The sequence below is a fragment of the Patagioenas fasciata genome, chromosome 12 (genome assembly GCF_037038585.1).
Source record: "Patagioenas fasciata isolate bPatFas1 chromosome 12, bPatFas1.hap1, whole genome shotgun sequence".
In the NCBI taxonomy this organism is placed as follows: domain Eukaryota; kingdom Metazoa; phylum Chordata; class Aves; order Columbiformes; family Columbidae; genus Patagioenas; species Patagioenas fasciata.
In genome coordinates, this window is record NC_092531.1 from 16,359,815 (window position 1) to 16,372,791 (window position 12,977).

General features: G+C 45.6%; 1 protein-coding gene across 2 annotated transcripts in view; it reads right to left on the reverse strand.

Moving 5' to 3' along the window:
• Positions 1–11,411, reverse strand: part of LRRK1 (leucine rich repeat kinase 1) — a 79,035-nt gene extending 67,624 nt beyond the window's left edge. For both annotated transcript variants that reach the window (XM_071813981.1, XM_065847793.2), the window contains exons 1-2: positions 11,329–11,411; positions 7,683–7,898 (exon numbers count right to left, since the gene is read on the reverse strand). In XM_071813981.1, coding sequence (XP_071670082.1) covers positions 7,683–7,749 — 67 coding nt within the window. In that variant the 5' untranslated portion in view covers positions 7,750–7,898; positions 11,329–11,411. The remainder of the gene's footprint in view (positions 1–7,682; positions 7,899–11,328) is intronic.
• Positions 11,412–12,977: the final 1,566 nt, after the last annotated feature.

A 12,977-nucleotide genomic window follows, 5' to 3' on the forward strand; every position in this document is an offset into this window, starting at 1 on the left:
TGAGGTGCAAAACATCGGAGAATTGTGACCATGATTACAAGCCTAGTTGAGGAGCTAGACTATTTTTGTTACTCAAGTGACATCTGAGATCTGAAAAGGCATCTTGGCCATTAGTGTTATGATTAAAAAAAAAAAAAAAAGTTCCTGTTTGATGCAAAAATAAAAGCATTTTCAAAGGCTCTTTGATGTGCAAGACAGAAAGACATGCAGGCAGATTCTGGAGGAGGTCTGGGCTTCAGCAATTACCAGCACTCTTTGAATCTTACTCCCCAGACAGAATTTTTATGTGAAGTAGATAATCACACTGCAGAGTGTATCAGCTCTGAACCTTGTGGTTTTTCTATTAAGTAGCAATAACCTCTAGTCAAAACACTCCTTAACCAAGATGGGAATAAAACAAATAACCCCCAAATCAACTAACTTCAGGTGAAGCACTTCCAAAGACATACATGTTTTTAAAAGATTTTGTTTTGAGCTCTTGGGTAGCCGTGCCAGTTTTCCGAGCGATATTCTGATCATTAAAACAAGTGGTGATGTAATTTCCACAGTGACCACAAACATACCAAGAATATTTGAGCTAAATTTATCCAGTCTTCTTGTTTGAATCACTGCTTTGGTTCGTTTTTTTTCCATGATTTTCAACTGTGCACAGAAAAGGAGCTGTGGACAGCCCAGGACTGAGCTTTTCCCAGCAGTATACGAAATGCCAACCTTTATGCTTGGGAGGCACATATTGACTATTAGAAATGAAATTCGACTGTTCCTCCAGCTCCCAAACCCAGGGCCCTGCTCCTTTCACCCTTTGCCTTCCTCCCACCCTTTCTGCAGCAGACTGACCCTTTCCCTCACCCTCGGATGACACAATATGGGGCTTGTCTTTGCGACTGAGAACTTCCTGAAGCTCACCACAGATCTGCTGCCCCCCCTCCCGAACGGAGAGGGAAGAGCCAAAAAACTGAGGACTTGCACCAGATTTCCCACTGTTCCATGCAGCTCTGTGGCAGAGCCCAAGTCGTACCAGTCTAGAGCAACACATCCCACCTACACAGGTGCCCATGTTGGGAGAGCTCAAGTGAAGGAAGGCTGTCTAGTGCCTTCACCAGCAGGTATGTATGTCTCTGCAAAAAACATATCATTTACAAAGACATCACTGTATTTCACCCTCTCTTCCAACATGCACATGGGGGCCAATCATCGCAGCAGCACAGAATCATTTTGGCTGGAAAAGACCTTTAAGGTCATTGAGTCCAACTGTTCACCCGCCCCTGGTACTACCCCATGTCCCTGAGAACCTCATCTCTGTCTGTTCAACCCCTCCAGGGATGGTGACTCCACCACTGCCCTGGGCAGCCTGTTCCAATGCCCGACAGCCCTCTGGGGAAGAAATTGTTCCCAAGATCCAACCTCAATCTCCCCTGGTGCAACTTGAGGTCATTTTCCCTTGTCTTATCGCTTGTTACTTGGGAGAAGAGACCAACATCCTCCATGCTACAAGGGGTTGGGTATTTGCAAAACCTGCAGCATAACACCCAAGATTTTGCCACATCAATTTGCTATTATTCAATGAGAATCTTTTTAAACTGTCATATTTTAACATGGTCTGAATACGTCCTTGCTGACTCCATTTCAGATTCAGGATCAGACTCACTGAGTTTGCCTGCATGTAGCTCTACATGATTTAAGGGCAGCTCATTATTCCTCAAAACACACATTTATTTTTTTTTTAACCTGAAATTGCTGACCCCCCGAGCCCCTCTGACTGCAGGAGGGCTTTTTGAATGTTGAGGGCCTTCCCTAATTCTTTCAAACTTCTAAGGTCAGTCCTCCCTTTAAGCGAGAGCAAGGCACAAATTCAAAGCATGGACACACTCCTGTTGTGAAACTATCAGCACTTTACATAAAAGGGCTGCTGCTGTGGTGATATATAATGCAAATAAGCAATGGCTGACCCACTAATGAGCACACAGACTTGAATTAAGGAAAGCCTAATGATATAAAATCTGAAATGAAACCTATTAAGGGACAGGCTTCACCCATACAGCAGACTGGGAGCTAAATGGTACAAAATCCATCCCCCACACCCTCATCTGCAATGCAAACATTTCCCCCCAGTTAGCTGCCTTCTGCCAAGCAGAGCCCTGGCAGCCCCGGTATTGATCAGAGAAATGAAAAACAAACAAGCCGCAGACTTAATGCTGTCAGGATCCCTGAAGATTTGATTCTGAGCCTGTTAAGTCAGTGTAGAGACTTTAATGGGTTTTGGATGAGGCCCCCACAGGCTTTGGAAAAGATTAAAAAAAATAAACTCATAGCACTTTCTCTAATGCAAGTATATCTCCTGCAACATCACTGACAAAACAATAAATCAATTATAGGCCTGGTAAAGACTGAGTTGGTGTGAACACTATCAATTGCTTTTTCCCATTGAAATGGAGGACAATTCTGATTAATCACCACAGCATCAATCCACACCTGAGAGCTACCTTATAATTACACATTAGTAATGTCATTAAGGAGTCCCTGTATACAGGTTATATGGGCCAAGAACTTTTGTTACTATCTTATAACCTCATCTTTGTTTTTCTCTAGGCTTCTTGACAGAGCTGTCATACATTACATTTTAATGTAATAACCCACCAATACGTTTAAACTGGAAGGTGAAAAAATAAAGCTGTATAGCGGCAGATAATGCCAGATATAGCGCAGATAAAGATCAATGTTCTATTACCGTCCGTAAATCAAACTGCCCCACAGGTTGGACTCTGCTTGATTAGCTTCCCAAGCTCTGCACCGCACCGCTGGCACTCCCAGCAGCTCTGCCCTCCTTGTTCCAGCCCTTGAGTTCAAGAGCACACTGGCTTTGATGGTACTATAAAAAAAAAACTGGTCTTGCCACTACTAAGATGTAAATGCTCCTTCATATTCCCTTAACTCTCGAGTGACACAGCATTCACAAGCCAAATTACCACTTTACACATGCACTAGAACACATTTTCAAAGACAAATGGTTCTTCCAGATGCCTCTGTTTCAAAATACACAGGACATCTCCTAAGGGTGTGTCTGAGGAATACTGCTTAGTATCCAGACTCTGAAAATCAGTTCAGAGTGTCTGAAATTAAGCACCTAATTGTAAATGCCCCAGCATACATTGCCCTTTTTGGAAATCCAGGCTCAGTTCAGTGCGATGGTTCAACACGCAGCTGTGCTACAGTCTGCCCAGGAGAGCCGGCTTAACCACACGCATTTCTCTGCAGACCAGCCTTTTGTGTTAGCTTTTGGCCCCATGTGAGATTGCACCACTTCTGTATGAAGTGTGTATTTAAATATGTTTAAAAATACAAGCCTATTACCGCTTTACTAGTGGTACTTCCTATTCCTGCCTTGCATTTTCTACTTCTCCTTCTGCAGGGCATTATGCAGTAAGACTAACGTCAGACACCTGTTTTCTCTTTTGCCCCCCCCCCCCCCCTTTTTTTTTCTTGTAGGAATACTTTCAATTTGCTGTTTGGACTCACACTAACTCACAGCTTAACGAGCAGGAAGAAAACCAGAAAATCTTCAAAGCTCATTTAGTCTCAGTTATACAGAAGTTCAAGCAACTAACACACTTTGCAGGTCTCTGGTGCTCTGTGTGCTCGTATCACCTCCCAGATGACCTCCTTGTCACAGCAGGCTCAGGGTAACACATTGATGCAAAAAGCAGGACAGAGGGTACAAGTACTTTTTCCCTGTTACACAGACGGGGCTGAGTCAACATACCCCAAACTTCAGCTGTTGGTCCTGGCCCCGTGTGCACAGCTGATGTAAAGATTTTAAGGTTTAAATGGTGATTTCATGAGGAACAAAGTGATATCAGTGGTGCTGCCAATGCCGATTTTCCCCTTCTCCTTTATTCAGCAGGAAAGATTTATACGCAGAGATGTTCACACAACCAAATGCAAGTTCCTGCCCTTCACATTTAAGGCAACAAAATCAACTGGGCAGAACAATGAGGAAACAACAGCAAAGATCTTATCTGAAGGCCATGTACATGCACACCCCAGACCAGGTGAACTCTGACTGCTTTTACTGCTGTAAAGTCAGGCTCTTCCTGTAGACTTTTATTTTTTAAGTGGATTTCACACTGCCAGACTGACAGCCTGGAAGGCCCAGGTTACCCAGTAAGTACAAAACAGAGAGAAATGCGAAAGTTTCCATCCCTCCATCCCGTCACCTCCTCAAATCGCTGCCCTACAACAAAGGCCTTGGTCACATTTGCAAATGTCCCGTCCTCATGCAAACACTGGATGCACAAAGCAATGCCCCAGGAGAATAAGCCATTTCATTTGCTATTAGCTAACCCCAAGCTGTCACCACACAACCCATTGTGAAACTTTCCATATAAAATTACACTATCTCCTGAGCAGTCTCTCTTGTTAAAATGACTCTAACTCTTCCAGCTAAACTTTTTGAACTTGCGCTGGAGGCTTTTCTGCAGTTCAGGAAGCGGCGGTGCAGGCTGCAGCTTTCCCTCTGAGTCAGTATTGAGCTGGGCCACGGCCCAGGCAGGGTTGTGAGGGTCATTACCACCATGAGGAAGCTCTTTCCGATCAAACACCAAGCCCTGCGAGCTGCAGGGCCACCGCAGCACTTCTGAAGCACAGCTTTAAGCCTCTGGTCCACTCCAAATACCAACTTGGGTCATTATATTCTTGTTACTTGTTTGCTGCCCCATTTTAATATTTAGATCCCTTTTCCAGGCATATTGCATGTGCCTGGACAGTGGAAAGTCACCAGCTTACAACAGATTTGCCTAAGAAACAGTTGTGAAGGTTCATTTAGTTAATGACTGTAAAGCTACTATAAAATTTCAAACAACTATCTCTGGCATCATTGTCCTTAATTATGTAATGTTATATACATTACAACATAACACCCCTTTTCAATGCTCATTTCTAGATTTAGCAGGAGAGAAGAGACACCCTCTGGTGTGTTTGAAGGATAATCCAATTCTACCTCCGAGACACACACAAGTAGCATATGAACGCTCTGTGACTTTGAATAAAAATCTCAATAAGACAGCAATAAGCTCCTTAACAGAAGTACCCTTACATTTCAGAAGACAATGCTTGCTTCCTTACATCTTTGCTGAATTGCCTCCTAGGAACTCATATGAGAATTAAATCCTAGCTATAAAATTTCATAAGATTCAAAGAAATCAAGCAGCTCATGGAAAGGAGATGAATCTCTATTCTGTTCTACACATTCATACAGTGATATCTTTGGGCTTCCACTGTATTTCCTATGAGATTAATATTATGTCACCTCCGTTACATTATGTAGAGCTTTTTAACCAAGTTTAAAAAAAACCCAAACCCATGCTTCATGAGAGACTGCAGCCGCCCCCATATCTCTCCTTGCTTGCTTTTAATTAGGACAAGAAGAACGAAATCTAGGAGAGGGGAAGCAGGGCTTGAGGAAGCAAGGGAGGTGCTGACTGCACCCGAAATGGAGCGTTACTCTGCACTCCAGTGACAAATCCTCTCTGTCGACCAGTGGGTGCTCACCAGCATCATGAAGTCAAGCCCAGCACTGTCCCTGGAGGGCAGATAAGGTCCAGCTCTGAAACACAGCTTGGCTGCTCACAGGGTGACCGGGCATCCTGCTGGGATCCAGGCAAGATCTCTGCCGCAGCCAAGAGGAACAGCAGACACGAACAGTAAGGTGAGCCCTTCCATCACGTTACATTTGCTATCTAGAGTCACTGATGCTGCGAACCTACTCTCCGCATGAAGACCTGGAAAAATGTACAGCTGTCAGGAAAAAGCCCTGAAAATCTTAAGATTTAAAGACTCCGAGCTTTGTGAGCACTAATGAGGTCACTGGGATTAAAGAAATTAGGTGTGATCTCACTCCACTTCCCAGTGGTTCCCGTTGAATGGAAGCAGGAGGCTACATCTAGATTGTTAATAAATGCACGTAAACAATTGGTTCAGATGTGGAGGCTGAATGAGTCACCGCATTCCTGTACTCAAGATGTGTAATAGGATCCAAATGCAGAACAAGGACCGGCTAACTTAGGGAGTGGACCAGCTACCTAATGACAATTATTCTTGACAGGACTCAAACAATCCCAAAATAAAAATGAGTTTAAACATGTACAATATGCTTATAAAAAGCAAATCCACCAGGGCAGTACTGGATCTGAAGCTCTCCTAGGATGCCTTTGCCAGTCTTCCAACACTGCTTATCAAACAAAATAACCCAGACATGTAAGTATAGAAGAGATATACCAGTGAGATTTGTATGCTTCCAGTTAACCAGTCTAACTGAATATATTTACATAAAGTTCTCAGAAGAAAAACTGAACTCACAATGTAGAAGACATACCTTTTTTATTTTTCTCTTCATTATTCACTCATAAACTAATTTATTTACTGCATCTTTAAACAATGATAAAAACTTGTCAAATCACTATTGCAGAACAAAAATTTAACAATTCTTAACACTTGCGAATCATTAGTGCAGATTAAAATTCTTCTCATGGTTTATAGCTTAGTATTCAAGTGGAGATAATTTCTTCCAGAGAGAAACTCAGAGGACAGAATGTAAGAATTCAAAGAATATGCAATAACCAAATGCTCCTCATTATTCTAGAAAAATACAAAGCCTATTAGCAAAAGCAAAAACAAACAGAAAAATCAGTACTACAGCAAAAGTAGAATACGTACGGAGAAAGGAAAGAGTCCCCAGAGCTCCCTGTGATGCTGGTGAGAAATGTCTTCAAACAAGATAAGGCGGCCTCTGAATAAACTACCAGGTTTTGCTTCATAGTTGCTGATAAAATCCAAAATAAGGCTGCAAACACATTAGCTTCTACTGAAGCCTGCTTACTCACTACAAAGCGTCAAACACACCTTCATCCCACACTTAAAACGCAGATGCTGCCTCTTAATGAACTGCGTGTTGCAAGGGGGGAATACTGTTATACAATAACCAGAGAGCTATTTCTTGATGCAGAAACATAACTGGGGGTTGACTCAGAGAAATGTAGCAGCACCTAGAAGCTGAGGGTTTCAGCATTAAAATTAATCCAAAAATAATTCGGCTGTTCAAAAAAAAATTTAACAGGAAGCAACCTGAAGTATTCATCCTTTCTAAAAGGGAAATTTCCACTTATGGATTTATTGCATTACATAAACACAGACCTCCTAATCCAGCCCAACAATAAATCACTGCAAGCCACTGAATCAAAGCTGACAGTAAAACTAGGGCAAGTTAATATCTGATCAGCCTGAGAAACGATGCTCTGATTGTAGCAGCTTTCATACCCTGAATACACACTGTATCAGTGGCTGGGAACACATTTGCATTCACATACTGAAAAAGCACAGATCTTTAAAAACATATTTAGGAACTAGTGAGATGTGATATATGTATTGACTAATTCCGTGGGCTTTTGGAGAAAATTGGTCTTCAGAGAAATGCTATTCTTATCACCTGAGTAGTTCAACATCATTTTCCTTGGAAGCAAAATTACTTGTTCTATACCGTAGATTTTCAAAGATTAGGGCTCAAATCACTGAAAGTTCTTTAATATACTGAAATGTCATTGAAACTCAGCAACAGCTGGCCACTGAGTTCTCTTAAAACCTTTTGCTCCCAATCTGAACAGGAAAGAAAAACAAATCAGCCTATTTACCATTTTGTGGATCCATGTTGCTCTCTCTGCAAACAGTGGATTCCTCAGTTCCCACACACCAGTACATTCTGGGTCACGGTTGTGAAGATCCAACGGACAAACTTCCGGCAGCACTGAAAACTGAATAGTGTTGTCAAAGCTGAATGATCTTCATCAAGCAAACACAGGAGCTGAGTGACTGCTGGTAAGCACCATCCTGAAGAAACATCTTTTACTCTGTTTAAAAATAAACAGTAAACCAAATTAATCATTCTAGCATAGAAACTGAAAGATGCTTATTGCTCTGCACTCTAACACAACTGTCAAATATTATTTTGCAGAAAGCCACTCACCATCCTATGCAAATATAAATACAATTATTTTCATAATAGCTTTGTTAAGAGCATAACGTGAATTAACAGAGAAGACTAACAATGTCTCCACTATAGAAAAGATAATGTTCCCAGTTTTTCTCCACCAAAGCTGCTGAGTCTTTGGGGAGAGGGTGTGGGGGGGTGGGCAGGGGTCACAGCTGCAGTTTCAGGTTCTCCACAAGCTGGTGCAAAGACAGAGCATTGAAACCATGCAGTCCAGTTGGAAAAACCCTAAATGCAACCACAAAACCTTTCCCATCCACAAAGATGACTGACTCTCGCAAGACTTCACTGTGAGAAACTGAAAAATACTGACGCTGTTACCAAGACAATCCTCTGTAGGAAATAAAAGAGGGCTACAAGAAACATAGCAGCTCCTGTCCCCTTTCCCCAGTCCTTTTACAGAACTCTGCCACCCAGGAGGCATCAGGCTTCTCCAAACACATTCAGGGAGGCAAATCAGGCCCTTAGGAGCTCTTAAAGGTTGGCTTGTTCTGAGCTGCCTTGCGTAACAGCCAGCAGAAAACTGCACAGCTCAGTCTCCCAGGGCATTTCCAACTCCTCACCTCTTCAAAGCTGCGTACCTGTAATCTCTCTTTCAATCTATCTTCCACAGAGGTTAAAACTAGGGGTGAATTTGCAGCGTGTGCCCAACCAGCACTCCTTCATTTTCTGCTTTCAGTTTCAGTCAGTGAATGCCTCTGAGATGTAACATGGTAGCCCTCACCTTTGACTCTTTATTAATAAAGTTTTCTCATGTCTGGTGCATGACGCTGAAGTTGTGATTGCAGGCTCTAGTTCAGCAAAGCATGGAACCCACCTCCCACTTTGGCCAGCAAGACCCAAGAATATCCCTAACTCTCCCTAAGCAGATTTCACTTCCTGAATTGGGAATCAAAGGCCAAGGAGAGTATAAAAATATACTGATCCATCTCCACTCTTCAGCAAGCTTTGACCTCCTCCCTCATTATGTAGGGATTTAATCACCAACTGACAGTATTAAAAATCACTGCATGCTACATCACTTGTTTCTAGGCAAATATTTGAGTTTTAGGTGCACTTACAGCAAAACTCAGTTTCTGATGACCCCTCATTTGCAGTGCCTGGCAGCAGGAACCAAAACTCACACCCCAAGCGCTGTGCACACCCCCACACCCTGCAATCTGGCTGCTGCCACAGACTGTGTTTTGGTTCTTCGGTGTTTTTAGAGGTGGGAAAAATAATTTGCGTGCCATATGGCAAATAATGATACAGGCTGAGTGACCTGGGCCAGGGTACATGCAAGCATGTCCACACACACCCCACAGCCAGACACCTCCTTTGCCACAGGATGGCTATGACTCCAAATGGATGGAGATGCCTGAGCTGCCGAGCATCAATTCCTCCCTCATCTCCCGGGTCAGGCCCTGGCAGCTCTCGCATCCCAACGCAGCACCAGTCAGGGACATGGAAGAGGTTGAATTTGGCCGTTTTCACCCATACAAGGAGGGGAAGCCATGGGCTGCTGCAGGAGGCTGAGATGGAGAGGTGGTACCTAAGCCTAGATCTGTCCCATGAACCAGTGAACTGGGCCACGCTGGTGTGGGACCGAATTCTGCTCTGGAACATGCTGAGTTCCCACCAGAGTCAGCTTGGCTCCTGGACTGAGCCTCCCTTCACCACACTGGCAGGCACAGGATCCCACATCTCCACCACTTCACAGGTACAATACCCTAGGTAGAGGTGTTGGGGAGGGCTCTCACGCCTCCCAAAAATCGTACAGGTTGTTAACTCTGAACATGGGAATGGATGTGATGCTTCCAGCAGCTGCCTCCCCAGCACCCTCGCTATAAACGCACTGAGCAGCTACAGTAAGAATAAATGCTTCCCGTGCATAGATCAACAGATTAGCCCTTTTTAGCAGATGCCAGTTTCTGAGGCATTTCCTTGCTGTACACCGGGGACACACCACCTGTGCTCACATCAGCTGTGCAAGAAACACTGAACGAGGGTCAGTGTGGACCACAGAGGCTTGAAAACCATCCCATTCCTGATTTTCAGGTTTCTACTCAGCTTGTTCCCCAGGCTGAAACTTTCCTCATATATAGTGAAAGGAAGAAAATTTTCAGGAAAAATAGTAGTGTGGTTTTGATAATCCCTTTAACTGCAAGTAGGATAGTAAATGTTGTAGCCATGTACATTACTGCCACACAGCACCCATGTTAGCAGTATTTCCATATTTCAGGACTTTATGTATATAATAAAAACTGCCCCTACAGTGCTATACTCAAATGTAACACATGCAAATATCACACTTTAAGTTGATTTAGGGAGAGAGATCTGAAGAAACTCATTCAGAAGGAGGAGGCCAGGCAGAACACACCTGAATGCTGATTTACATCATGTTTCACACACTCCGTTTCTGTCCCAAGACCTGCTGCTGACAACCCTCACACAGCATCCCAGCACATCCGACCATGGCTGTGCCATCCCGACCACCTCCTCTCCACTTCCCATCTGGACTCACCTCGTGCATCACACCTAAATGCAGCAAGGCATCCACAAACAACAGGGTTTGCCCCAGATCACTTCTCAAGAAATCTGCCAAGACTTCAGTTCTCTGCTCAAACCACCTGCTGTTTCTGAGAAGCTCATCTGGGCCAGACTCTGTGATAGGTGTCACCACGGATCTAGAGAGGCCCACAACACCGTGGGGATGGAAATGCGCTGCGGGCTCACCCGCTTGCCATGGCACAAGGGGGGGTGAAGCCGAACCTGGACCTGACATGGGGACGCACATCCTTCGTCCCTTGGCAAGTTCCGCACAGACAGCAGCAAACCAGCCCCTTTCTCCCCACACCACAGCTGCTGGTTGAGAAGAAATAAGCCATCACACCCCGACTCATGTGTGTCTCATAAGCCTTTGTAGTCACTTTTCGGGTGTTGCCTGCCTGTCAGTTCAGCCAGGGGGCTGAGGCCGCGCTGGGCCCCCCCAGGGCCGGGGCGGGGAGCCCGGAGGGAACCGCTGCCAGCCGAGCCCACGGCCCCGCTTACATAAAACCGATTTCTTTTTTAGGGCGAGTCTCGAGTGTTTCCCCTCCTCGCCGGACCGGGGAGGGCAGCGCCCGCCGCCTCCCGCTGCCCCGCGAAGTTCCTTCCGAACTTTTTTTTTTAAACAAAAAAGCTTTTCCCCCTCCTCTCTCCACATGAAAAGCCCCGACGTGCCCCAACAGCCACCACCCCGCCGCTTCCCCTCACGGCGGGGCAGGTGCCCGCGGGGCGGCCAGGCCGAAGCGGCAGCGAAGTCACGGTACCTCCGGCGTCCCGGGGCTGGCGGGGTCCCTGCATCCGCGCCGCCGCCGCCTCCTCTGCCTCCTCCGGCGCCGGCCGCCCGCCCGCCTCGCTCTGCGGCGCGGGAGGCGGAGGGAGGGCGGGAGGAAGGAAAAGGAGCGGGGCAGCCGCACGGCGCCTCCTCCGCCAGCCGGGCCGCTCAGGGCCCGCCCGGCTCCGCGTCTGGTGGGGACGGCTGAGGGTGAGAGGCCGTGAGCTGCGCTTGGCCCCTCATCCTCATCCCCAGGGCAGCTCTCCCGCCACCAGGCCCTGGACACGGAGCACTGCTGAGGAGGGCACGTGGCAGCCACTCTCCTGGGATCCTTCCCCACCCGGGACACCCTCACCCATCAGCAACTGGTGTCTGCCTGCTCCTACACTGGCTTTAGTGCTTCGGGTTTTCTTCAGGGGGTAAAAAAAAAAGGCTGTGGGAGTTGCGGGGGCTGAAGTGGGACCATCTCTCAGTGACTTTTCTCGTTGGCTTCACCCTCACAAGCACCTGCCATGTAGCTCCCCAGGTGAAGGCATCAACCTGGCTCTGACCCATCGCCCCTTCTCCACAAGGGCCTGGCCTTACCCGTAACAGTTGTTTCCAGATTTCTTTCTTTGAAAGTTGCTTCAGTTACCTCAGATCGAGGCGTGAGTTTGCTGTTCTTTGGAAAGGCAAAGCGAGGTTGCCCCCTTCCTTCCGCAGGTGTCAGCCATGCTGTGCTCTGGCTGGTGGATCACTGCTGCCTGCGGCTTTTCCCCATCACAAACCAGTCATGCCCAGGTACCAGGAACCTCTAACAAGCCTGGTGCTGCTTTATTTTCCTCACCTATTTGGTCTACTAAGAGAACATAATTTCTACACACCTTTTGTTATTCACAATGATTTAATGAATTATATACACTTTTTTTTTTTTCTTTTCTTTCCCAGCCCATGCCAAGAAATGAATTCCCAAGGACTGACAAAGGAAGAAGCCAAATCCATTCACCCAATGGCTGCTGCAGCCTGAGATTTGTCAAGGGGGTTTCTTCGGTGTGGCGCTGGAGACATAGAGAGGATGGGTCTTCACTGGTGCTTTCACCTGTGTTCGAATCCCCATTAATCTGCTTTTAGCTGCAGCCACAGTAGTGTTACCTGCTTTTGGCACCTTTTCCACCTGCTGTCTTTCACACCTCCCAGCTCGGCTCTTATCCAGACCTTTTTACAGGGTTTTTTTAGTGCAATTGTTTGAAAACCCAATAAAATAACCTTTTTCTTTTGTTTTAGTAGAGACTTGCTCTAGCAAGAATTTCACCATGCATTCAAGCTATTTTTTCTTCTTCTTTTTCCCCCAAAAAATCTCATCCCACTCTTCCTGGCTTATGTCTCCATTGATTATGTCACTCACAGTAATTCCTTTCTATCTCCAGCCTTCCACCTTTTAAATTCTCAAACCTTCAAAGTGACACTACTGGCAAGTAGAAAATTCAAGGAGTTTGGCTTGGCCTGTGTAAGGAGGTGACAGACAATAGAGGGGATGGATTTATCTTTAGGCACTAATCAGTGTAAATAAAAAAGTATTCAAGTTACTCCTCTGTTAAAATGAGTAAAGTCTATAGAAGGCTCCTGCTCCCCCACCTTCCTTTCTCAGCAATATCAATATGT